The 26,604-nt window shown below is 50.6% G+C and overlaps 1 protein-coding gene across 5 annotated transcripts; it reads left to right on the forward strand.

The window, feature by feature from the left end:
- Positions 1–8,575: 8,575 nt before the first annotated feature.
- On the forward strand, positions 8,576–22,082 carry ASB13 (ankyrin repeat and SOCS box containing 13). Of its 5 annotated transcripts, none has more exons than XM_045002456.1 (7): positions 8,576–8,693; positions 10,832–11,019; positions 11,558–11,708; positions 12,687–12,821; positions 14,368–14,559; positions 16,835–16,972; positions 21,498–22,082. In XM_045002456.1, exons 1-6 carry the CDS (start codon positions 8,651–8,653, stop codon positions 16,960–16,962), a joined length of 837 nt encoding a protein of 278 aa, XP_044858391.1. In that variant the 5' UTR covers positions 8,576–8,650; the 3' UTR covers positions 16,963–16,972; positions 21,498–22,082. The 5 variants fall into 5 exon arrangements, with proteins under 5 accessions (XP_044858391.1, XP_044858390.1, XP_044858392.1 ...); XM_045002455.1 differs by lacking the exon at positions 21,498–22,082 and adding an exon at positions 19,123–19,558; XM_045002457.1 differs by lacking the exon at positions 21,498–22,082 and adding an exon at positions 19,224–19,558.
- The last annotated feature ends 4,522 nt before the right edge of the window (positions 22,083–26,604 follow it).

A 26,604-nucleotide genomic window follows, 5' to 3' on the forward strand; every position in this document is an offset into this window, starting at 1 on the left:
CTGGGCCAAAAATTGATCCTGCTAGTGAAGGCAGGGGGCTGGACTCAATGACCTTTCAAGGTCCCTTCCAGTTCTAGGAGATTGGTATATCTCCAATTATTACCTATTAGAGGACATGAATATGAGGTGACACAGGTTGCCTTTTACAGTGGCCTGCGTGTGAATTCTGCTTAAAGGCCCTTTGCCGTTTTCTGTGGGTTTTTCCGGGACTTATTGTTTAAAAGTAGATTCTTGAAAAGTTTCAATCGGGGTTGGTTAACCCATTGTTTTCAGTTTGAAGCAAAACCCAGCATCTCTAACAACACAGTATGTAGTGTTTACTTAACCCTTTCTAAACATTAGTAGCACTCCTTACTAGGCGTGAGATCAGAATAAGGGCTTGGCTACGCTTGCGAGTCACAGTGCATTAAAGCAGCCCCATGGGCTCTAACTCATGATGTGTCCACACTGTGAAGGCATGTAGCGCGCTCTGACTCCGCAGCTAGAGCGCTCCTGGTACTCCACCTCGGCAAGTGGAATAACATTTGATGCGCCCCCGCTGGAGTGCTGCAGTGCCAGTGCGGATGCCCTGGTCTGTTAATGCGCACTGATCGGCCTCCAGAAGTGTCCCACAATGAGGGCCGATGCAACCACTAGGCAAACTAGGTGGTCGCCTAGGGTGCCAAGATTTGGGGGCACCAAAAAGGGCCATCCCCAGTGAGGCTACAGTGAGGGGCAGCAGCAAGGGAGGGGGCGTACATGTGATGGGTGCCCCCCGGGACCCACCACCAGGGAGACAAGGGGGCTTCCTGTACTTGAGAGGGTCCCTAGGAGCACCTGCAGTGACAGTGGTGGGGGTGAGTGTGCTACTGGGGTGTGGGGGGGAAGTGGGGGCCCCTCCCCCCGAATTCACTGCTGCTGGCAGAGAGAGGGCTGGGGGGAGTCCTTCTCTCTGGCCCCATCCCTGGGGCAGCCTGCCTGCACCCCAAACTCATCCCCATCCCTGCCCCACCCTAGGGCCCGCACCCCCTGCCAGAGCCCTCACCCCTTCCACACCCCAACCCTCTGCCCCAGCTCCGAGCCTCTCCCACACCCCAGACCCCTCATCCACAGCCCCATCCAGACCCCTCATCCTCCCGCACCCTAACCCTCTGTCCAGCCGAACCTCCTCCCATACCCCAAACCCCTCATCCCCAGCCCCACCCCACAGTCCTCACCCCTCCACCCCTGCCCCCGTCCCACACACCCTCTCTGTCTGGTGCTGCCCCCGTGACCTGCCGTTTCTACAAAGATCTGGATGCAATACTTGGGGGCGACCCCCACCTCCACTCCGAGTACCACCATGGACACTTCAGAGCACAGTTCAATGAGGCAGGAGGAGGAGCAAAGTGGGAGCGAGGGTGCTGAGGAGGAGGAAGACACCTGGAATCCCTAGATGCATGCAGCCAGGAGCTGTTCTCAAGCCAAGAGGAAGGTAGCCACTTGCAGCGGCTGGTGCTTGGGGAAGGACAAACACCAGAGGAGGTTCCCGGTAAGCAGGGGCGGCTCTAGGCATTTTGCAGCCCCAAGCACAGCAGGGAGGTCCGCCGAAGCCACGGGACCAGCAGACCCTGCCGCAGCCTGCCTGCCACCCTCGCAGCGACCGGCAAAGCGCCCCCAGTGGCTTGCCCGCCCCAAGCACGTGCTTGGCGTGCTGGTGCCTGGAGCTGCCCCTGCCGGTAAGTGGCTTCTATTTTGGGAAGGAAGTTATTCGGTGCGGGCTCTTGGGGCGAGGAGGGTCAGGGCTGCATGCATGCCTAGATGCAGAATAGGGCGTTGGTGTGCTCTCTCTCATCGCGGTAATCGGCCTCGGTGATGTCTTCAAAGGTCTCAGCCAGAACTTGGGCAATGCGCTTGCGCAGGTTTCTTGGGAGAGCCACTGTGGTTCTTGTCCCAGTCAGGCTAACATGTCCACACCACTGCGCCGTGAGGGGCGGGGGGACCATTGCTGCACACAGGCAAGCTGCATATGGGGCAGGGCAGAAGCTGCATTGTAGTAGAAGACCCTCCCTTGCTTCCCAGGTCACCCTCAGCAGTGAAATATCTTCCAGGATGAGCTCCTGTGGAAAATGTGGGGACAGTGTTCAGTATAGGGGCCTGTAACAGGTGCGTCCGGGGCTCAACCCTCCGAGGGGAGAAGGGGAGCCACACCGGCCCGCTGGTCTCACGTGGGATCTGCCCTGTCCCTTTAAGGCTAGACAACAGAGTCAGAGTCTACTGGGGCTCCGGCCTTTGGCTGCAAGGCGGAGCAGGAAACAGTACAGGGGAGCTCAGGCCTCTTGCAGCAGGGCTGAGCAGGGAACAGTACAAGGGAGCTCAGGCAGGACATACACAAATCTGTGATTGTACCGTTCCCCACCCCACCCCCTTAGCCCTTTCTGTTTCCCAGGCAGTTGTGTTTCTTTTCAATAAATGGATTTTTTGGCTTTGAAAACAGTCTTTATTATTGCATAAAGTAAAAGTTACCTTAGCCCAGGAAAGAAACAGGCACTGCAAGTCAGCGTAGCAAACAGAGATTCCTACTAATATTGGAACCACTGCACTTCACTCCCGTACAGGGCACCAGACATTACTGGTGGCTTTCAGCCTCAAATTGCTCCCTCAAGGCATCCCTAATCCTTGCAGCCCCACGCTGGGCCCCTCTAATAGCCCTACTCTCTGGCTGTGCAAATTCAGCCTCCAGGTGTTGAACCTCCGAGTTCCATGCCTGAGTGAAGCTTTCACCCTTCCCTTCACAAATGTTATGGAGGATACTGCATGCGGATATAACCGCGGGGATGCTGTCATCATCACCCAGGTCCAGCTTTCCATACAGAGAGCACCAGCAGCCCTTTAAACGACCAAAAGCACACTCCACAGTCAATCTGCACCGGCTCAGCCTGTTGTTGAACTGCTCCTTGCTGCTGTCAAGGCTCCCTGTGTAGGGTTTCATGAGCCACGGCATTAATGGGTAAGCGGGGTCTCCAAGGATCACAATGAGCATTTCGACTTCACCTATGGTGATCTTCTGGTCTGGGAAAAAAGTCCCGGCTTGCAGCTTCCTGAACAGGCCAGTGTTCCGAAAGATGTGTGCGTCATGCACCTTTCTGGGCCAGCCTGCATTAATGTCAACGAAACGTCCACGGTGATCCAAAAGTGCCTGGAGAACCATATAGAAATACCCCTTCCGATTAATGTAGTCGGAAGCTAGGTGGGCTGGTGCCAGAATTGGAATATGCGTCCCATCTATCGCCCCTCTGAAGTTACGGAAACCCATTTGTGCAAAGCCATCTACAATGTCCTGCACATTACCTAGAGTCACAGTTCTTCTGAGCAGGATGCGATTAATGGCCCTAAAAACTTGCATCAACACAATTCCAACGGTCGACTTTCCCACCCCAAACTGGTTAGCGACTGATCAGTAGCTGTCTGGAGTTGGCAGCTTCCAGACTGCAATAGCCACCCGCTTCTCCACCGGCAGGGCAGCTCTCAATCTCATGTCCTTGCGCCGCAGGGTGGGGGCAAGCTCAGCACACACTCCCGTGAAAGTGGCTCTTCTCATCCAAAAGTTCTGCAGCCACTGCTCGTCATCCCAGACTTGCATGACGATGTGATCCCAAAAGCGGCGTTCCACGGTGGTGAGCATGTCCGCGAATGCCACAAGCAATCTCGTGTCATATGCATTACTCAAGTCGATATCATCAGAGTCCTCGCTGTCAGTTTGGATCTTAAGGAGTAACTCAACTGCCAAACGTGACATGCTGGTGAGACTCGTCAGCATATTCCTCAGCAGTTTGGGCTCCATTCCTGCAGATGGAAAGGGAAGACAGAGCGTGCTGCACAAAAAATGTTGAAAGACGGCGCCACATGTGGACGGAAGCACAGGGAATGCTGGGATGTGAACCAATGCATCACGGGGCGTTGGGACAGGACCCAGAATGCCCCGCCCCCTTCCCACAAGCCACAGTGCCAGAATGGGAAGAGATGCTCTGTGGGATAGCTGCCCATAATGCACCGCTCCCAATGCTGCTGCAAGTGCTGCAAATGTGGCCATGCCAGTGCGCAAGCAGCTGTCAGTGTGGACGGACTGCAGCCCTTTCCCTACTGCGCTCTCTGAAGGCTGGTTTAACTCAAAGCGCTCTACAGCTGCAAGTGTAGCCAAGCCTTAAGAGGTGACTCAAATTCCTTCCATAACACAAGCCCCATCCACTGATGAGGCCACAATGAAATGCTGCCCACATTAGATTATTCAAATGTTAATAGGCTTGTCCCACTTCTTTCTTGTGTGCTTTGATCAGCAGTGAAAAGTTAACAAAGTTACAATTTAAAGTGCAATCATTAAGCTTCAGTGTTAATATCAAATTGAGGTAAATTGGAGCAATTCACACTCCTCTCTGAGCTCATTCAGGCTGCCTGCAGACTCAGGCAGACAATGCCACACCAGTGTCTATTATGAAAGGCTAGAGCAGTGGTTCTCAACCTATTTACCATTCTGGGCCACGAATGCATTATGTGAGCCACGTCCACACAATATATATACTACCTGTACGGCTCCGAGGATGTCACATGGGCCAAAGCTCTGTGCTGATTTGGTCACGGGTGGCCTGTGGGCCATAGGTTGAGAACCACTGAGCTAGAGATTTTTTTTTTAAATGAAAGTCTTGACTGTGGACCATAAGATGGAAGCCTCCAGCGAGAAATGCTTGTGCTTGAAGGACTCGATCCAAAGCTGCTCAGCACTTTGGAGGATCAAGTCCCCAGCTGCCATGAAGGAACCCAACCCGTCCACTGATTTTCAAATACCTCCATGAGCCGGGTACCATAAGTATGTAATATCCTTATTTTACTGAGGAGGCCACTACTGGGTCAGACTAATGGTCCATCTAGCCCAGTACCCTGTCTGTGGACCATTGGTCTGGCCCATTTTGATGGATAATACTGATGTTTATTTTTAAGTTTTTCTTTTCAAAAAGATTTTTATTTATTTAAATATTCATAATTGTAAGAAATTATGGAAGGGCCAGCAAATGGAGGGGGTGGGTTTTTGACAATAACTATTTAATGACAAGTACCAGAGGGGTAGCCGTGTTAGTCTGGATCTGTAAAAGCATCCGACGAAGTGGGGATTCACCCACGAAAGCTCATGCTCCAATACGTCTGTTAGTCTATAAGATGCCACAGGACTCTTTGCTGCTTTTATTTAATGACAGTAGATGCTGATGTCCAAAAAGTTAAAGTTTTGTAACTGTTAAACCAGGGGCGAGCAAACTTTTTGGCCTGAGGGCCACATCGGGTTTCCAAAATTGTATGGAGGGCCAGGTAGGGAGGCTGTGCCTCCCCAAACAGCCAGGCATGGTCTGGCCAACGCCCCCTATCTGACCGCCCCTGCTTCTCACTCCCTGACGGCCCCCCCCCGGGACTCCTGCCCTATCCACCCCCTCTACTCCCTGTCCCCTGACTGCTCCTGGAACCCCTGCCCCTGACTGCCCCCTGCCACCCCATTCAACCCCGCCTGTTCTTCCTGACTGCCCCCCTGGATCCCTGCCCCCATGTTCCCCGCACCGACCCCTATCCCACCACCGCCCCGAACTCCCCTGCCCTCTATCCAACCCCCCCGCTCCCTTCCCCCTTACCACGCTGCCTGGAGCACCGGTGGCTCTCGGCGCTACAGCCGCACCACCCAGAGCACCAGGACAGGCAGCGGTTCTGCAGCTGCACTGCCTGGCCGCCCAGAGCATTGTGCCAGCAGTGTAGTGAGCTGAGGCTGTGGGGCACGGGGATCAGCAGGTGAGGGTCCAGGGGCGAGCCTCCTGGGCAAGGAGCTCAGGGGCCAGGCAGGAGGATCCCGCGGGCCGGATGCGGCCCACTGGTCGTAGTTTGCTCATCTCTGTTAAACCATAAACTGTGAATTTCACAGGTCAAAAATATACCAAGTAAATATGCTTAAATCAAACTCTAAGTTCTCAAGCATCATTTTTCTTACTTTGCCTGTTTGTAAATTTTGATTATTATGGGCAGAAATATTTGTGTTGGTCCATGTGTGTACGGTGAAATCAACGTTTACCGGCATTTACCAGTAAAAATCTAATCCTTCCAAGCCTACATATAGGGATACCAATTTTAAAGTCACTAAACATCTGCTTGTAACTGTTACTGACCTGATCAGACTCAGGCCGACAGTGTTCCTCTCTCCGTGTTACTCTGACTTCCCAATTTCATTTTTTTAAAACAGTTGTGTCAGCTATTTGCATCCTCCAAATATATATCTATTTTAACTAACACGGCGTTTCAGTGGGTAGCCTTCTGCCATCAAATCCATATCAGACAATCATACACATGGGCATAAAGCAAAAATCCCAAACATACTGTGCAGCCCTACCCTCCACAGATCCTTGAAGCACTGAAGCTATTCGAATCTATTAATTTTGAGCTGGCAAGAGCGAACCAGGGGCTTCAGAGAAACAAGTAGAGACGGCGCTGATGCTCTTTTCATATACATGGTAAAGTATGTGAGAGCTGCCGCAGTCCATAGTAGAGCTGGTGGGGAATTTTCCAATTAGAATGATTGCCCGGCAGAAAAAATCACTTTCTGCAAAGTCAACATTTTTTCATGGGAGAATTGCCCTTTTGGTGGAAAATTCGGATTTGTCCATTGGTCCATCTCTTGGTGGCCTGCCAGCCAGGCTGCTGAGTGGTCAGGACTTCCAGGCCCACCTGGCAAGGTGCCAGGCCGCTGGAGCGATCAGGCTCCCTGGCGCCTCTGTGGCAGCCTGCCCGGTGGGCAGCTGGGGAGTCAGCGACCCTGAGACGTATGTTTCATTTTGGAAACATTGCAATATTCCTGCTTCTGGGAATGTTTGGGGGTTTCCAAAACAAAAGATTGCAGGGCTTCAATTCTGTGAAAAACGGTGAGGTTTTGGCTTCTCATCCTGACTCAGGATGAAAATCTTTCCAAAAACTCAGTATTTAGTCTTTTCTTTCCCAGCCAGCTCTACTCCACTGTCTGTCCACTCCGTGTTTGTATCCTGCCATCATCACCACAGCAAGCGGAGCACCTTGCAACCTGTGCAACACGCACACAGGATCCCTGGTTCTCTTTGTCCATTCCCCAAAGGGAGGGGACGTTTTGTTTTGAGTGGTCACTGGGGGAAAGCCAGGATGAAGCAATAATAGGTTTTACATTTCTCTCTGAAAGGCTCCTCTTTTTTCTAGGGCCCTTGGGGGAAAGTTTCATTTTTTACCCTGCTCTGGATGGAAGGGGGAAACGGGTGCACCCTGACTCTAAGAGCTTGCAGTCTGAATTCAGACATAACACACAAACCAAGGGAATAAACACAGAAAAGGTAAGGCGAGGTGAAGCGAGGCGGATGGGGGAAGAGCTAGGACAAAGGTTGCGAAAATAGGGTAGTGCAGCCATGTGGAAAAACCCTGCGCTAGCCCCTTTCCCCCAACAGAACAACTAACTTCAGAGACTGAACTACTTTAGTCAATTTCTTTCTTTGTGTCTTTCACTTGATGTTCTAACTCCCTTACTCCTGGCTTGAATTTTCCAGTGATTTGGGGGTGGGGATCAATCAGGGAAGAGGAAGACTGTTATGGGGTGGGGATGGATTGTAATACAAGGGTGACACAAAAAAAGCTGGTACTAGACTCTTTCTTTCCCGAGCTCAGACCCAGTCCCGGATCTGAATGAGAAAAGGTTAATTAAGAACATTGTCACATGGCAGGGATTAGTACCCGCTAAGTCCAAGTGGCTGTTACATCTGAAAAGGAAGTTTGTTAAGGTGGCAGTGATTTGAGTGCATATGACCTAGTGAGAAAGTTAGCGATTACAAGACTATCCTCCGAGTCCAAACATTAGCTACCCAGGAAAGGCAGAGTCCAGGTTGCACGCCTCAAACAGGGCACCCAGACTGCCTTAGCCATATCCCCATAGAGACACCAACCAACCATGGGCCTGATTTGCCACTGCCAGCCACGTAGTGTAGACATTCATGCCAGTGCAAACTGAATATCAAACAGGGAGATCTTCAAAGGTATTTAGGCACGTAACTCCCATTGGTTTCAGTGGAAATTGGGGCCTGGGGCTGTCTCTAACTCTGGGCCCGCAGCACCTTCCATGCTGGGACCCTGACTGCAGCTGGGGCTTCCAGCTGTCACCCTAATACTGATCAGGACAATAATTACAAAGAACCCAGGAGTCCTGGCTTCCGGCTCTGTGCTGCAGGCAGGGCTCGGTGAGGGTTTTGGACTGGTTCCCAGCAGGGATCTATGCCCTGCCGCCACTGCATGGTGCATTACTCCGAAAGCAGCCGCAGGGAGGCTGGCAGCTCGGCCCGGGGCCGGTGTGGCCAGCTGGCCTCAGCCATAACAACACCGCATCCCGTGCAAAGCGCCTGGCCGCAAGCCGGCTGCGGTGGGCAGCAACATAAAACTACAAGTCCCAGAGGCCTTTGCGGCGGCCCTTTGGCCCCCTTCCTCGGCTCTGACGCAGGCAGGCTGGGCAGAGGGGTCAGCGAAGCCCCCCCAACGCAGGAGCCGCACGCGCGGTGGTCGGGGTCCGGGTCCGCGAGCGGGGGGGAGATCAGCCCCCGCCCCTCAGTGAGCAGGGGCTGCTGGGACTTGTAGTTCGGGGCAGGGCCAGCCGCGGGCCATGGAAGGGTGGCTGGTCAGCGGCTCCAGGCTGGGGGAGATCGGTGAGTGAGTCCTGCTGCCGGGGGGGGGGGGATTTTTTGGGGGGGAGGGAGGGCTCTGCTCCCAGTGGAGGGGAAAGGGGTGATTTGGGGCAGGGGGCTTGTTCCCCAGGAGAATGGGGGGAGCTATGGGGGGGCGCCTGTTTCCAGCAGGGGTGGTCCCTGCTATCCAGGAGTGGGGGGCCTGCTTCTGGGGAGGAAGGGGGGAGTGGTTTGGGGAGGCCCTGCTCCCTGGGGAAGGAGGGAGAGGAGCCATTGGGGGCCAGGGGCCCTGCTCCCTAGAGAGGGCCGGGGTGCCTAGGGAGGAATGTGTAGAGCCCCAGGTAGACATGTGGGGGTAGGGGAGAGAGCTCCTGCCCCCATGACACGACCTCCTGCGGGGCAGGGCTATTGGGAGCAGAATAAAGGACATCGTCCGCCCGGATGCTGCTGCATGTGCCACACTGCAGATGGTATGCACCTGCTCCGGGATGCGGGGGGTGGGGGTCGTAGGATAGGTGCAGCAATCTGCAGGGACTCGGGTGTGTAGGCAGCGGGTCGGGTGCTGCCGGAGCCAGGTGCTTAGAGCAGCTTGCACTGCACCATTCGGAGTGTCAGTGCTGCCGTGTAGTATAGTGCACGTAAGGCTACAGTGTGCAGGATTCGTTTCCCAGGAGCTGAACGGTCTGATCTGTGCCACAAGAAGAATCGCCTTTAAACACAGGCCGCTTGCTTTTCTTCTTTGCCTCCCGAATGGCCCAGCTCCCCTCTTTCTCACCTCCGGTCCTGCTGCTAACAGGGGAGGGCTGCTCATTAGCAAACAGCCTGCCCTCTCCTGGGCCAGATTCCCCTCTCACTTACAGTGATGCAAATCGGGATTAATGCCATTAAACACAAAATATCTTTGCTCCAAGTGGGGGTGAGGAAACGGAGGTCCCAGAAGACTACAGCGTATAAGTATGCCGTGAAAACACCAACCCTTAATAACAGAAAAGAAGAACCAAGGATTGGGGCAAGAATGCACACAAGGTGCAAATGCATCATATTGCTGCTTTTTGCTGCAATGTTCATGACTCTGCAGCTTTGCATTTAGCAGAGGCGCTTCAATCCAGTAGCAGCTACAGCTGGACATTTTTATAGGGGGCTCCAGCCTTTTCCGTGACGTGGGCATCTCCATGGGCAACATGCAGACCAGACAACATCTGTGCGGCACAGCCTCACGTGTATGGGCTGTGCAAGGTCAGGCTGTGCGGTGGGTGCCGTTTTGTGGCCTGCAGAGGTGCCGTGCAACTGCATTTGCGGCCCATGTCCCTGAAAAGGTTGGAGCAGCCTGATACACGCTGATTAGAACCCCCTGCGAGGCAGGCTTGCCACTTACCTCACCTTAAATCTCTTCCACCTGCCTGTCCACCCCTAGCACCATGGAGTGGTTGCTTCTCAGGGGCTGTGTGGAAGGGTATTCCAGCATGGGGCCGATAGAATGGCCTGTCTGTTAGTCTTCTTGGTGCCCTGGTAGTGGCCTTTATGCACACAGCTCCATGCAGGTTATTTCTGCCCTTAGCTGCAGTAATCTGTGGAGGGGCCATATGTGACGATGCATAGAAATGAGCAAGACTTGCATGAAAACACAGCAGCAGCTGACGGAAGACAAAATTCCAATGAATGCTACTGGCTTGTTTTGCAAGGATTTGGGGGGTGTCATCCCTGTTTGCATGGAGGCAGAACGCGTCCTGTTAAAAGGCATCACATCTAGATTGAAAGAGCCCAGAGCTGTTCTGCGTTCGTCACTAACTCTGTAAGCAAAATATACTGACACGGAGACAGTGCTGCCTTTGTTTCATACAGCCACCGTTTAAATAACAGTAATACCGTGTAGACAGAGAGCACATTCACACAAGGATTGCAACATATTTGACAAATAGTAATGAAACTCCGTGCAACGAAACCCCCTGTATTCCAGCTTTTATACATGGAGTCCCGGTAGCACACAAGTGAAAGTGACTTACCCAGGGCTGCACACTGAGTCATTAGCAGAGGAGGGACTAGAACCCTAAACTCTTAGTTGCCTATTCAAGCCACTAGCCCATGCTCGTTCCTCTGCCAGTAAAGTGAGTTGTCTCCAGCCCCCAGACTATCATTCACATTCTCGCCTTTCTCCCCAGGCTTCTGGGCGGATAGGACGCCTGTTCACGAAGCGGCCAGGAGGGGAGAGATCCTGCAGCTGCAGCAGCTGATAGCGAATGGTGCCTGCGTAAACCTGGTCACCTACGACTCTATCACCCCCTTGCATGAGGCGAGCCTGCGAGGTCAGACGCAGTGTGTGAAACTCTTGCTTGCAGCAGGGGCCCAGGTTTGTATACATTCGAGTGTCCCCTCCCCCCAGCCTTTTGCTCTTGATTACCCTTCTAATGGGGAAGTAGATATTGCTACAGATCCAGTTAAATAAGTGACATGTCCCCTGAAGGGGAAAAACTTTAGCTGCGCTGTCCTTGCTATGGGCCAACCCTTCGCTGGAATCAGTGGGACGTGAAACACTTATAGAGTCACAGGAGAGTCTTGTCCTTCAGGGTCAGTTCGCTTCAGCCCTGCTATGCAAAGCGATCGCTAAGCCGCTGAGGGAGCAGCAGGAAAAGCAACTGGAGTGGATTCTCTGGCAGGTTTTGTATTTTATTGCTACGTTCCTTTTAATATTTCCCTTAGCTCTGTTCTGGGAAGAAAAGACCTGGTTAACCTTAGAGTGCCGGGACCATACTCAGGCTAGGTTGGTGACAATATCCACGGGCAGCTTCCTGCCTTCTGCAGGGTTCGGGAGTGTGTGTTAAAGACCTAGGTAAGAGAGCCCTGGCATACAGCTGCCCCTGAGTCAATACTATCTTTCTGCCTTCTAGGTGGATGCCAGGAACATAGATGGCAGCACTCCGCTCTGTGACGCTTGTGCTTCAGGCAGTACTGAATGTGTGAAAGTGCTCCTGTCCCATGGAGCGAAGGTGAATCCTCCGCTCTACACGGCGTCCCCTCTCCACGAAGCCTGCATGAATGGTGAGCCCTCGAGATCCTACGGGGATATTCATCGTGCACTCACGCCCATGGCAGCTGCAAAGGGCCTGGAATAACCGTAAGGTTCTGTTGTTCCTCAGACTGTAACAGCTGGAAAGTATCTCCTGTCGTCTCTTTTTGTTAAGATTAGTTGTGTGGTGTTAGGGCCCATTGTGTCAGCAGAGATCCCGCTGAAGTCAGAATGAAAAGTTCAGTAGGACTGGGCAAATACAGAAATTGCAGGTGTAAGGCAGTTGGACACTATGTGACGGACACAATAGAAAATCCTGGCTAGGTAGGACAACAACTTCCATTATTTGTTAATGTAGCCCAGGAGGCGTCCCTATGTTGGGCCCACCCCATGGCCTCTCCGTTTCTTACACTCCCATCAAAATCAGATTTGAGTCGAGGGAAGGTTGAACTTCTGGTGAAGGTGCTGGACTGGAACTCAAGACCAGCGACCACTTCCCAGATCTGGCATGGACTCCCCATGTGACCTTGGCCAAGTCTCTTATTTCCTCTGTGCCTCACTTCCCTCCTCTGTACATTGGGTGTGGTAACACTTCCTTCACCCATCCTTTGCCTGTCCTGTTAGATTGTCTGATGTTAGAGGCAGGGGTTGTCTCCCACTGTGAGGTCAGTGGGAGCTGTCAGGTGCTTAGCACTTTTGAAAGCCTGGCAGGTGCTTAAATAGCTAATGTTAGGCTCCTAATTTTTGAAATCCTTGGCATGAGCACTTCCGCTTCCACTGCCCATCAGCCCAGGTAGTACAAGCTTGGTGTAGACCCTGGGCACATACTCGGGTCACAATCCAGCTCTGATGCCTACACTGGGGTGTCTTCAGTGCCGTTGTTACTGTGCTAGCTGGATTCAAGGTAGCTTCTGCAGCGTACACGGGCTCTTAGGCCAAGCTGATACAAAGCACGGGGAAGTTCCCCTCAAAGCCAGGCTGTTTCTCACTGCTCGGTTCTCTTTTCAAAGGGAGTCCGGAGTGCGTGCGGCTCCTGATCGACGTCGGCGCGAACCTGGAGGCCCACGATTGCCACTTTGGAACCCCTCTGCACGTAGCCTGTGCCCGGGAGCATCTGGATTGTGTGAAGTTACTGCTCAATGCCGGTACGGCACCCAGAGGTGTTGGTTTCAGTGTATGCCGTACATAGTGGCGGTGTTTGTGCAATGCTCACCTCTTGCATCTGTTCTTGGGCTCAGAAGAGAAGTTTTTAGAAGTTTATTAATTCATGGAGCCATTGAAATGGACATGATTATGGATATTTCTGTCCTCAGAGTGTCTGCCAGAAAAGAATAAATATATACACAAGGGCTTTTCTTCTGAGCAAAGCAATGCACCTAGTTAGCCATTTTCGGAAGGCTTGCAGCGTAGGCAAATTAATATCCGTGTCCTAAGCTCTGCTGTTTAGTTCAGTGGCAGTTAGCTATTCCTATTTTGTTAATAACCAAACCATTACAGCCTCCTAGAATAATGTTTCAACGCACTCTTAATAATGATGTTGGATCAATATTGGCAGATTTTTTTTTTTGTGGTAAGGTTGGAGATAGAGGAGAGCTGGAAAGAGAGACATTGGGGTTTGACATTAGGTCCCTGGTGTGATTTGACTGTAGTTACACCAGAGATGGATTCAGCCAGGGGATATTCAAATAACATTGTATGCTCCAAGTTTCACATCCAGGTTCCCCGGCCATAGGAACCCAGAGCTAGTTCTGAACCAAATCACCAGAGCCAAACACCTCCGAACTTTGTTGATATTGGGATATGGATTCGGACTTTGTGTCTTGGGTCCATCCTTGTCAGGAAGTCATGTGACCCGCAGTATCCACCTATCCGCTCAATGGAAAGGGTAATAGGAAGAGGTGGGGGAGTGAGGACACCCTCTGGTTTGAGTTTATCTAGTCACACTTTCTTAGCAGAAATGAGAACGGTCAAGATTTGGTAAATGCTTGATGGATGCTGAAGGGCATCTTGATCTCAAAATCCCAGCATAACGAGATGTTTCTGTTAAAATGAGCAGCTGTTAAATAGCTAACAACGTTGACATCAGTAAGTTTCAGAGTGAACAACCCATTGAGAAGAACTGGGCAGTTCCTAGCTTGTTTCAGACTGTGTAGATTCAGTAAAGCAGCACTGCATAGGTTACATTCAGAAGCTTATTTTCATAGCTATATCAGCTAAAAATCTCTCCGTAAGGAAAACATAGACCTGCAAAAATACATGAGGTGCTAGCTCTGACTACTGGCTCAAGCCCATTCTATGCTTAAAACATAGGTCAAAATAGCTACAGTGCCCAAGGGTGTGAAAAATCCATGTCCCTGAGTCCCTTAGCTATCTGACCTAACCCCCAGCATAGACCCAGCGAGGTTGACAGACCTACCATCACTTGGGGAGATGGAATTCCTATAGCGATGGAAAAATCCCTTCTGTCGTCATAGGGGTGCGTCTACACTGCAGGGTTATGCTGCCAATGTAGCTTCGGCGCTACAGTGGCTACAGTGTAGACAGTCCCTCGGTCTTTCAGCTGATTGGTGGAACTTCATTTAAAGGCTTCCCAGCAACTGAGTGGTAATTTTCTTAGGTAAGAGACGACTTAACCAGCGTAAAGGGGGCTATATCAGGGCCCTCCTAAACTCATTTTGTTTATGCTCCCAGGGGCAAATGTGAATGCAGCTAAACTTCACGAGACAGCCCTTCACCACGCAGCCAAGGTGAAAAATGCGGATCTGGTAGAGATGCTGGTTGAATTTGGAGGAAACATTTATGCCCGGGACAACCGAGGGAAGAAACCGTCCGACTACACGTGTAGGAGCAGCCAGACTGCTAAGTGCTTGGAGTACTATGAAAGTAAGTGGGGCTTCGTCCCATCTCCCACAGCCGTGCTAGAACTCAGTTCCTCTTCAGCAGGCTGGGTCATCATCATGGTCCTTTCCGGTCTGAAAATCTGTGCATCTGGTGCCTGCCATTTTCTCCCCATCTCATAATCTGCCTGTTCCTCCTGGAACTGGAAAAGGTTCAGAAAAGGGCAACAAAAATGATTGGGGTTATGGAACAGTTTCCATATGAGGAGAGATTAATAAGACTGGGACTTTTCAGCTTGGAAAAGAGACGACTAAGGGGAGATATGACTGAGGTCTATAAAATCATGACTGGTGTGGAGAAAGTAAATAAGGAAGGGTTATTTACTCCTTCTCATAACACAAGAATTAGGCGTCATCAAATGAAATGAATAGGCAGGAGGCTTAAAACAAGCAAAAGGCAGTATTTCTTCACACAGCGCACAGTCAACCTGTGGAACTCTTTGCCAGAGGATGGTGTGAAGGCCAAGACTATAACAGGGTTAAAAAAAGAACTAGATAAGTTCATGGAGGATAGGTCCATCAATGGCTATTAGCCAGGATGGGCAGGGATGGTGCCCCTTGCCTCTGCGTGTCAGAAGCTGGGAATGAGTGACAGGGAATGGATCACTTGATGATCACCTGTTCTGGTCATTCCCTCTGGGGCACCTGGCACTGGCCACTGTCAGAGGACAGGATACTGAACTAGATGGACCTTTGCTCTGACCCAGTATGGCCGTTCTCATGTTATTTTTTTTGCTCTCCTGTGTAACAGTCTTTCCCCTAGTTGGGAGACAAGGTGGGCGAGGTGATCTCTTTTATTGGACCAACTTCTGTTGGTGGAAGGGAGAAGCTTTTGAGCTTTGCTTAGCTCTTCCTCTGGCCCGTGAACCTAATGGTTCCTTTGGTGCGCAGCTCACACTGAGCGGGGCAGCTCACACCTCTTCATTGCTGTGGCCGTCACGTGTCGATCCCGTGACCCCTCTGGACCAGGAGTCGGGTGACCCATCCCAAACACTGAGTCTCTGCATGGGAACCCGGGGCTGTCCCACATGGAGCTTCCCAGGAGAATAGGTTAAAGAGTGTAAGAGTGTGCACCACGAAGGGCGGAAGACGAGGAAGCATGTGTGTTTGTTTCAATCTGAAACGCACCTAGACGGGCCTGGGAGGCACCTCCTCGAACATAAAAAAGCAGAAGAGACCTAAATGGAAACATTGTGATTTATTTAAAATCCAACATCTGATTCTTTGTTTGAATTCTCTCTCCAAGTGCAGCTCTCCCATGCCCACCTTTAAAGGGAACAGATTAGCCTTTCTCTCATTAATATTATTCTGTCTCTCGCTTGTGACCCTAAGCAAGAGGGAATCGGCATTTCGCCCATCCCTAACCTTCCCACAAGATTACAAAGAAGTGGCATGGCCTGCTAGGGAGAGAGCACCTCAAGGTTCTTTCCCTGGAATCCAGTCTCAAAGAACAGGGTAAAGGTTCCTCCCACTTCTCCCAGCGGAACTGTGCCTCTGAGAGCCAGCCCCATGCGCTACTGTCATGCAGTCAACAAAGAGAAGAGCCACTGGTCCAGTACCTGCACGCTGAATGATCCTGGAAGGGTGCAGTAGGGAATGACGTTGCATGGTTTGCGGGTGCGGTGAGCAGGAACTGCTGGCTGGGAGTGCGGGCGTGGTGGTGAGTGAGATTTGAAATTGAGCCGTTACCACCGCTTTTCCTTGCCATGCAATGCCCGCCTGGACTCCTGTGAACTTTGCGGATCCTGTCGCGGCCCGGCGTAAGCGGAAACAGCCTCGTGACTTTGATGGGAGCTGTGCCGGCTGACCCCTGGACTGAGTTTGGCCTCCATCCGTAGGCGACGACTTTTACTTTTCCCTGCGGGTGCTGTGCCCTGAGGCCCCGCCCTCACTCCGCCCCTTCTCCCAGGCCCCGCCCTCACTCCGCCCCCTCACCCAAGGCTCCACCCTCACTCCACCTCTTCCCATCCCCTTCCCCCCAGGCTCCCTCCCACCCACTGCTCACTGGTCTCCACTCTCCCCCAAACTCCACCCTGAGCTGCCCCTATCAGCTGATCGGCAGCACTACCGAACAGCTGTGGCTGGTGGGTGCTGAGCACCTGCTATTTTCTTTTCCATGGATGCTCAGACCCAGAGAACCCACAGAATCGGCGCCTATGCCTCCATCGGTCTGCGAAGAGTTCTGCGCTTGGCAGAATTAAGAGCCTTCTGCCAAGCTGGCACAGTGATGCTGATGATCTTTTTTTTTTTTTTCGTTTCAGAAACGCCCCTGAGCTTGTCGCAGCTCTGCAGAGTTAGCCTGCGGAAAGCCACCGGCCAGCAAGGGCTGGCAAAGATTGCCAAGTTAAATATTCCTCTGCCATTAATGAAATACCTCTCGTACAACTGACCGAAAGAAGGTGACATTGCAGGACAATCTCGTTACTTCATCTTGTGGGGTCTATCTTGTCTCTTTCTTTCTCTCTCTCTCCCTCCCTCCCCCCCCATAAGAAATCCCTTTAATTTAAGTTAATTGATGTAAATACCATTTCTGAGGCAGCACATCCCCACCCCCATCCCATCGTGTGACTGAGAGTTTTGACAAAGACAATAATTTAGATCTTGTGTAGATCCAGGCTTTTAGTTAGTAATTAGGGCTGTCAAGCGATTAATTAAAAAAATTAATTGCAATTAATCACAATTTTTTTTAATCGCGCTGTTAAACAGTAATAGAATACTATTTATTTAAATATTTTTGGATGCTTTCTACCTTTTCAAATATCAGAAGGGTAGCCGTGTTAGTCTGGATCTGTAAAAGTCTTGTGGCACCTTATAGGCTAACAGACGTTTTGGAGCATGAGCTTTCGTGGGTGAATACCCACTTTGTCGGATACCTTTCAAATATATTGATTTCAATTACAACACGGAATACAAAGTGTACAGTGCTCACCTAATATTTATTTTTGATTACAAATATTTGCACTGTAAAAACAAAAGAAATTGTATTTTTATCTCATACAGGTATTGTAGTGCAATCTCTTTATCATGGAAGTTGAACTTATAAATGTAGAATTATATACAAAAAATAACTGCATTAAAAAAGAAAACGTCAAACTTTAGAGCCTACAAGTCCACTCAGTCCTACTTCAGCCAATCGCTCAGACAAACAAATTTGGTTACAGTTTGCAGGATATAATGCTGCCCTCTTCTTATTTACAATATCACCTGAAAGTGAGAACAGGTGTTCGCATGGCACTGTTAGAGCTGGCATTGCAAGATATTTATGTGCCAGATACGCTAAAGATTCATGTGTCCCTTCGTGCTTCAACCACCATTCCAGTCCATGCTGATGACGGGTTCTGCTCGATAACAATCCAAAGCAGAGCAGGCCGACCCATGTTCATTTTCATCATCTGAGTCAAATGCCACCAGCAGCAGGTTGATTTTCTTTTTTGGTTGTTCGGGTTTTGTAGTTTCTGCATCGGAGTGTTGCTCTTTTAAGACTTTTGAAAGCATGCTCCACACCTCGTCCCGCTCAGATTTTGGACGGTACTTCAGATTCTTAAACCTTAGGTCGAGTGCTATAGCTATTTTTAGAAATCCCACATTGGTACCTTCTTTGCGTTTTGTCAAATGTGCTGTGAAATTGTTCTTAAAACAAACATGTGCTGGGTCATCATCCGAGACTGCTATAACATGAAATATATGGCAGATTGCAGGTAAAACAGAGCAGGAGATATACAATTCTCCCCCAAGGAGTTCAGTCACAAATTTAATTAATGCATTATTTTTTTAACAAGTGTCATCAGCATGGAAGCATGTCCTCTGGAATGGTCGCCGAAGCATGAAGAGGCATACAAATGTTTAGCATATCTGGCACATAAATACCTTGCAATGCGGGCTACAAAAGTGCCATGCAAATGCCTGTTCTCACTTTCTGGTGACACTGTAAATAAGAAGAGGGAAGCCTTATCTCCCGTAAATGTAAACAAACGTGTTTGTCTTAGCAATTGGCTGAACAAGAAGTAGGACTGAGTGGACTTGTTAGGCTCTAAAGTTTTACATTGTTTTGTTTTTGAAAGCAGTTATGTAACAAAAAAAAATTCTACATTTGTAAATTACACTTTCATGATAGAGATTGCACTACAGTACTTGTATGAGGTGAATTAAAAATATAATTTCTTTTTTATAGTGCAAATATTTGTAATAAAAAAATAAATATAAAGTGAGCACTGTACACTTTGTATTCTGTGTTGTAATAGAAATCAATATATTTGAAAATGTAGAAAAACATCCAAAATATTTAATAAATTTCAATTGGTATTCTTTTGTTTAACAGTGCGATTAATCATGATTAATTTTTTTAATTGCGATTAATTTTTTTGAGTTAATCGTGGTTAATGGACAGCCCTACGAGTAATCTTTTTACACTAGAGATCCTGCCAGACCGCTACCCCCATTTGCGTCTATTCTACAATGCCTTGTGTTCCTGACGGGGTAATGGCTAATCACAAGGGTAGAAGGGGATACTTATGTGGGTGCCCTAATTAGACACAAATTTCACTTTTAGGCCAGAGGCTGTCACCGCCCCCCCTCCCCCCAGTCATGCAATGCAACGCAACCTCTGCAGGCCTCATCCAAAGCCATCAAAATCCCCGGGTGTCTTTCCAGTGACTTCAATGGATCAGCCCGCATGATTTTGGAGGTGTGGCCTACTGAGAGAACAACCAATCCCAGCATGCAGTGCTCCATCTTGATCTAAGCAACCAGTCTGGTGGCAGCCGCAGCCATCTCAATTTGATGTAAAAGTACTTGCAGCCCATCGATTCTGGCAGGTGACCAGTGCAGCAGCGGTGCTGGGCAATATTTGGGCTCGACTCTTGCCCCCACTCCAACCCTTCCCCCAAGCCGCCACCCCCACCCTGCCTCTTCCCAACCTGTTTCCCCCTTCTCCACCTCTGCTCCCCCCGCAATGCCTCCTGCACGCCGCCAAACAGCTGATCACCAGCGGGCAGGAGGTGCAGGGGGCAGAGGGAGGAGTTGATCAGTGGGGGCAGGAGCTGCTGGGGGGAAAGGAGGAGGAGCTGGCTGCCAGTGGGTGATGAACACCCACTATTTTTTTCCCGTGGGTGCTCCAGCCCCGGAGCACCCACGGAGTTGGCGCCTATGCAGAGACACGGATGCACCAATGAGCTCTGAATAGGGTTTTCAGATTTTTTCACTCTGAGGTTGCCTCTTGTTTCAGCTGCTCCTTTAGATGCTTGCAATGGCACAGCCACGGGGTCTGGTCCCCTGCCATATAGCTGCATATTGTCAATGCTGAATTCCTCTGTCCTTGAAAAACTGTCACAGCGTCCTTTTGATATTGAGTCCTTCTGGGCGAGGTCAGATTAGAAGCAGAGCAAAAATCTTAGTCTCCCTTAACATGTGAGATTTCATTGACCTGAAGGCACTTCAGTGGGTACTGGGGCTCCGGTCTCCTTGATGCGTGTGTGGTAAGTCTTAGCACATTGAGATGAGACTAAAACCCGTCCTCTTAATGGTACTGGGCTCATGGAACCCTCTAAGGGTGTCTAACATGGCCTAAACCTAGATCAGTGGTTCTCAAACGCCGTCACATGGTGGACTGCCACTTAAAATCATATAGCTTCCCCCCCGCCCCCCGGGCCATCAACCTTAATCTTACACTTTCCCTGTTGCAACTGCAGTGCTATGCTACATAGGGGGAAATAGCATTAGGGGATGAGATGAAAATATTTTCAATTTAAAGGTGACCTGCAAATGATTTTTTTAAGCTTTGGGTTCATGCCCCCTCTTATGTTTTTCTGCTGCATGGTATATAGAGAGAGCCTGAAGGGGTTTTCTGGTATATATAATTCTGCTTGGATTTTTACATTGGAAATATCAAGTTTGCCAGGTTATGCTGGAGAAACTTCGGAAGGTCTTAGAGATGTGTATTGTGGGCTCTTTTGCCTTCACTGGAGGGATGAGGGCGTTGAATCTTTAAGAAAAGCTTCCTGTATCCAAAATGTGAATTAGTCATTGGAGTTCGACAGGTGTCCAGAACACTAAACGAAAACCAGACTGTTTTCATCTGTCTGGCTCAAAATCCCTCCGCATCTCAGCAACTCAGTTTTCACTCTGTTGTCCCATTTCACTAGTTTTCCGGTCACCACAGGGTCTTCCAGCTCTGACAGGACCGGAATTTCTGATATAAAAAAATCAAGCCGAAACAAACAAATCCCTTTCATATCATCTTTATTTTCCCCTTTGCGGGTCACCTCCAGTGTGGGTGCCACTGCTTGGTTATGTCTCGCTTCTGTTTTATCTGCGCTGTTCATTTCCTCTCCCTGGCCTTCTGGGAACTTGTCCTCGGCCTCTCTCATCCCATTTGATCATGGTTGAGTGTACGCCAAAAAAGGAGCCAATAAAGACTTATCAATAGACCCAAGCTCCTTTGCAGAAACCCAGCTGGGCACAGGGCTCCAGAGGAGATCTGGCAGGGATACCCAGGCATGCACAAAACACGCTTCTGAGGGGAAGGCGGGACTGCTGCTTGTTCCAGCCGTGCATGCAGCTCCCTGGACTGCCTGGAAGTGCTTTGAGAACCAGTAAACTAGGAGACAATGTGTAGTTGTTGACCTGCTTGTAATGGTGCTGAGTCAGGCACTCTTGGAGATGGGCTCAGGGTGATAACCATTGATGACCTAGCTGTTTGAAATAGCATTGACCTGAAGAGGAAGGGGCTTGTACTCAGGAATCGCTAGGCGAGATTCTCTGGCCTGGGTTATGCAGAGGTCAGACTAGAGATGATCATAACAATGGTTCCTTCAGGCCTTGGAATCTATGAATCTACCTCCAGTTAGCAAGTGGCAGCAGAGCAAACTAATTGAACCAATCCCAGGTAAACAAGAAGCTGCAGAAGATGTCTTTTTATTCCCCCAGCTCAAGATGGCCCCAAAACAAGGGGAAGTGAGGTGGACTCAGAACTCCATCGTCCGTCACAGTCCAGTCCCTTCGCTAACTATCCGCTAGCGAGAGCGCCCTTGTCAGCTGCCCAAGCAACGACAGCACCAGGCATAAAGAACAAGGTAGAGACTGCCCGACAGGTGTCTGAGCTGGTCACCCTGACCTTGGGAGCTCTCGCTCATTGCCTGATACCCGGCCTGGCTGGCTGCATGTGATGGCAGCCTGCAATAATAGTACCTAGCTCTTTATATAGGGCTTTTCAGCTGTAGATCTCAAAGTGCTTTAGCATTATCCCCATTTTACAGATGGGAGAACTGAGGCACAGAGGGCTGAAGGGACTTGCCCAAAATCACCCAGCAGCCTAGTGGCAGGGCCGGGACCACTGCCCAAATCTTCTGCCATTTCAACAATGGGTGAAGTGACTCCTGATTTGTAAAGAGCTTTGGGGCGAAAGATGCAAGCTAAATGTCCACTATTAAGTCTTTTCCAAGTCTTCTCGGCTGGGTCTGTGTAGGTTACACCCATTGCTTTAAAAACAACAAGGAGTCCGGTGGCACCTTAAAGACCAATGGATTTAATTGGGCATAAGTTTTCGTGGATAAAACACCTCACTTCTTCAGATCTAAAGAAGTGGGTTTTTTACCCATGAAAGCTTATGCCTAAATAAATCTCTTAGTCTTTGATGTGCCACCGGACTCTTTGTTGTTTTTGTGGATACAGACTAACACGGCTACCCCCTGGTACTTGACCCGTAGCTTTGTTTTCATGCAGGGTTTGATCCTTTAACTTCCTTTGCTTTTGTTCGTGATTAGGAATGTGCAATCAAAGCGCCCCTCCAGTGCAAATAAAATCAACCCCCCAGAACCAGCTCTTGCTCTCTACATCCCTTTCAACCCCTGCCAGGGAAGGAAGAGATGAATCTGCAAATGCGGCTCCGCTTTCCACTCCTCCTCCCCACTTCCGTGCCCCACACCCTGCTCCATCCCACACTGCCTTGCAGAGCCGCCTTTACAGGGAGAGGCCTGAAGAAAACCCCTCCAATCCAAACACTGTTTGTGCTTTGGGAAAGTCCAGCTCCAGATGTGGCTCAGCTCTATCTCTCTGTTACAGTTAGTGCCTCTCGAGAATCCTCCCGATTGTGTTGCTGGCTGCTGCTAGCAGAGTGTGTTAGCATTGGCTTGCAGTGCAGGCATTTGATCACAGCAGCTTCACTCTAACTACGTCAGGTTGGTCCAATGAAAACAAGGTGTTGCCCGGATTTTGTGCCTGTAAAAACCTTGCAGGACTGAGGAATTAACTGTTTGTAGCACAGCCCTGTTATTTTTCCAGTCGTGGGGCTTGCACAGGAAGGAGACTCGACCCCTGAATCTCATTGCTAGTCGTATGAAGGCATTGAGAGCTCGGGTGGGAGAGGAGGTGTCAAATGCAAACAAGAATAATTGACACCTTAGAAGTCAGGTCGCTGTGTAGAAGCAGCTTCAACCAGCAAGTCCCCTTGCAGGCTTCGGGGGGTCATTGGATCCTAAAATCTGCCCTTGTCTAGCAGTGCAAGACAAAGATGGAGGAACCTTTCTGAGGGAGGGGTGGTTGCTCGTGGGAGCATGATGGGGGATGGTGTGTGTGTGGGGGAACCGAGGGAGGAGACTCATGACCAGGGAAGTGTGGTTTGCACGTTCCTTCTGTATTGTAAAGAGTCAAGGTGTGTGGGGGGTGCTTCTCGGCCTTCTGGCTAAGAGAGGTGAAAACATTATCTTCTATTGAACCAACTTCTGTGGGTGAGAGAGAGACGCATTCGAGCTACACGCAGCTCTTCCTCAGGTCTCTGCTGTAGTGAATAGGAGCAGCCCCTTAAATAAGTCAAGGGCGAATTTCTGCCCTGAAGGGACACCGCAGTGCTAGCCAATGCAGGACCGGGTGGCTGCTGGAAGACAGGGAGAATGTGATTGGAGCGTCAGCGTACTTTGCTCTTAGAGACACAGGAAGCACGAGGGCTTGGCCTGTTGCACTGAACCGAGCAACTCGCCGTGCTGCAGAGGAGTATGATTCCCTGCTGGAACACAGCGAGGTGGCGGGTGTGTACTGACAGAGACAAGCCAGGGCCCAATCAAAGCCGGGTGACGTTGATGGGAATGTTGCTGGTGCGTGCAGCGGGCTTTGGAAAAGCACATGACACGTACAGCGGGGGGGGCACCCAGTGCAGAATGGAACCTTCCCCTCGGTAGCCCTCAGCGTCTCAAAGTCTCTTCCCTCGGTTCCCCCCCCCCCAACACCATCCCCCATCATGCTTCCACGAGCAACCGCCCCTCCCTCAGAAAGGTTCCTCCATCTTTGTCTTGCACTTCTAGACAAGGGCAGATTTTAAGATCCAGTGACCACCCGAAGCCTGCAAGGGGACTTGCTGGTTGAGGCTGTTTCTACACAGCGACCTGAATCCTAAGGTGTCAGTTATTCTTGTTTGCATTTGACACCTCCTCTCCCACCCGAGCTCTCAATGCCTTAATACGACTAGCAGTGAGATTCAGGGGTCGAGTCTCCTTCCTTTCAGGGGGGAGGGATAGTTTGGTGGTTTGAGCATTGGCCTGTTAAGTCTAGGGTTGTGAGTTCAATCCTTGAGGGGGCCACTTAGGGTTCTGGGGCAAAATCAGCACTTGGTCCTGCTAGCAAAGGCAGGGGGCTGGACTCAATGACCTTGCAGGGTCCCTTCTAGCTCTATGAGATAGGAATATCTCCATTAAAAGAAAAATGCATGAATGGATTTGGTCCTTGCAAACCCCCCCTGAATGTTCTCTCCATTTTAGCTGGGGAGCTGAAGCACAATGAGATTAAGGCTCCTCAAAGGCATTTACAGCTCCTCCCTCAGTGTCAGTGGGAGCCAGGTGCCTGGGTACCTTTGAGGCACAGGGCCCATGTGACTTGCCCAAGGTCACAGAGTGGCTGAGGCAGGAATCAAACCCAAGCCCCAGTCTAGTGACCTACCCACTAGGCCGCCCTTCCTGCCTCCCAGCCCTCTAGGATGCTGAGCCTCCCAGGGGCTCGGTTTTCTGGGGATCGGGGGTGCTCGTCATGTTGCAGAATTGAGCTTGCAGGGTTTCACTATAGCCTGAATTGTCTTGAGACAAGGTGGGACACCTCCCCCATCCCCACCCCTATCGGTGGAGTTTGTGTCTCTGCCAACAGGCTGGGATGTAGGCTCAGCTCTCCCACCGGGATTTGTGGCAAATGCTCCCAGGGGAAACACGTGACCTGCCCTGTCTGTCAGGTGCCTCTTCAACGGCCGGTTCTGGAGCTTACACCCAACGTCCCCATCAGACCAGGCTCCAAAGCAATAACGAGTCTGCCCCACACCCAGACCGACTGGGCGAAGATGCTTCCCAGCCAGGGCCAGGTTTGGATCAGACGTGTGCTGAGGCGTGACCAGACAGGTGCCTGCCCTTATGTTCTTAACCCTCTGCAGGAACCAAGGCAGCATAATGCTCCCGCTACAACGCCGCCTTTCCTCTGGCAGAGCTTGCTCGGCTCGGCAGCGCTGCTTTCTTCCCCCGGCCTCTCCATTCCCCCATCGCCTTTCACCTCCTCGCCCCCGGCCCCTCCAGATGGTCTGAAAGCTCCTATGCTGTGCAGGGCAGGAACGCTGCCAAGACTCCCCTTGCTGCCTCTCCTCCCGCCAGCCTGTCCAAAACATTCCCACCCCCGTTCCCAAATTTCCTGTGCCCCTGGTCTGGGCCTCATGGGCCTGGTGCTCAGTAGGCCCCTGCCAGGCACAGAAGCAATGAGTGTTTGCTGGGTCTGCGGCAGCACCTCCTCAGTGGATTTGTGACAGGGGGGTTTAAATTCCAGCCCAGCAGTTTGCCGATGGCCGTGGTCTCTCTGGCAGGGGGTCTCTGTGTAACCCACAGCCTGGGTTCAGTAAGTCGTGTGTGGCACATCTCAGGCTCTGCGATATTATTTTGTTGCCTTGGTCCGTGGGGAATCTCCCATCCCTCACTGCCCCATGTCACCGAGTGATAATCAAACAGAATCAACCCACGTGAAGCAAAGCTGGCTCTCCGGACCAACTCAGCAGCCATTTCCAAAGCCTCGGCTAATTGGTTCCAGGGCTCCGTCTGTCCTGTGGATTGTCCCCTTGGCTCAAGGAGCTTTTATTTTTCCGGCGCTCACCGTTAACTCAATCCAGCTGGCAAAGCTTTTCTTTCTGAGTGTGTCCTGACATTTGCTGCTTTATCCCGTAAGCCAGTCTTCCAGTAAAAGAGATGTAGCTGTACCCTGACTGGGCTGGGTTATACGCCTGAAAAGAGCTGCCGGACCTGCTTTATAGCGGTGATGCATGCTCCTGAAATGTCCTGGCTGTTCACAGGAGAGCAATTTGTGCAGTATCCCATAGCACTCTTCCAACTTGTCCAAAGTTTCCCTTCTGTTTGGGGTGCTCATTAATAGCACGATGTACATAGAGTGGCCATTGTGTCTGAAACATGTTGCTACAACTCTGGCACTGTATCCTGTAGGAGAGGAAATCTTCACCTTTGCCACTGGCTTGCTGGGCGAGCTCGGGCTGGTTATTTCACTGCTCTGTGCCTCAGTTTCCCCAGCTGAGGAAGGATGTTATGATGCCTTGTTACTGCAGTGGCACTGACTTTCTTTGTAAAGTGCTTTGAGATCTATGGAGAAAAGCACTGTCTAAGAGCTAGGTATTATCATGCAAAGTCACGAAAGCTGGAGAATGGAGACTGATGGTATCTAGCCAACATGAGGGTGAGGCGCCTGGGTGTACCAGGCCTCTCCCTCGGTGGGTTAAAATCAGTAACACTTCCATGGATGCTTTTAACTGTTTGCGTTTTGCACCTGATTTGTTTCAATCAAATAAAATAAGAAAAAGGGCCATCTGGACAAACTTTGCTAGCTCCAGGCCGAGCAATCTCTGTTGAAGGAAACCTTTCACATTTTCAGATATGTATGTAATAAAACATCCTCTGATGTCAGTGCCGAAGAAGAAAGCGTGGTGTGTTTTTCAGTAGAAAAGCAAGAAGTGAATTCATGATCTGCATGCTCAGGCAATGCATATGTGGAGAGACGTACGTTCGTCTGG

The sequence above is a fragment of the Mauremys mutica genome, chromosome 1 (genome assembly GCF_020497125.1).
Source record: "Mauremys mutica isolate MM-2020 ecotype Southern chromosome 1, ASM2049712v1, whole genome shotgun sequence".
In the NCBI taxonomy this organism is placed as follows: Eukaryota; Metazoa; Chordata; order Testudines; family Geoemydidae; genus Mauremys; species Mauremys mutica.

Bases quoted from the DNA above. Each gene is read 5' to 3' on its own strand.
- ASB13 (XM_045002454.1), top strand. From the start codon at position 8,651: ATGGAAGGGTGGCTGGTCAGCGGCTCCAGGCTGGGGGAGATCG. The intron at 11,020-11,557 runs GTTTGTATACAT...TCTGCCTTCTAG, and splicing joins TGCTTGCAGCAGGGGCCCAG to GTGGATGCCAGGAACATAGA. The intron at 12,822-14,367 runs GTACGGCACCCA...TTATGCTCCCAG, and splicing joins GAAGTTACTGCTCAATGCCG to GGGCAAATGTGAATGCAGCT.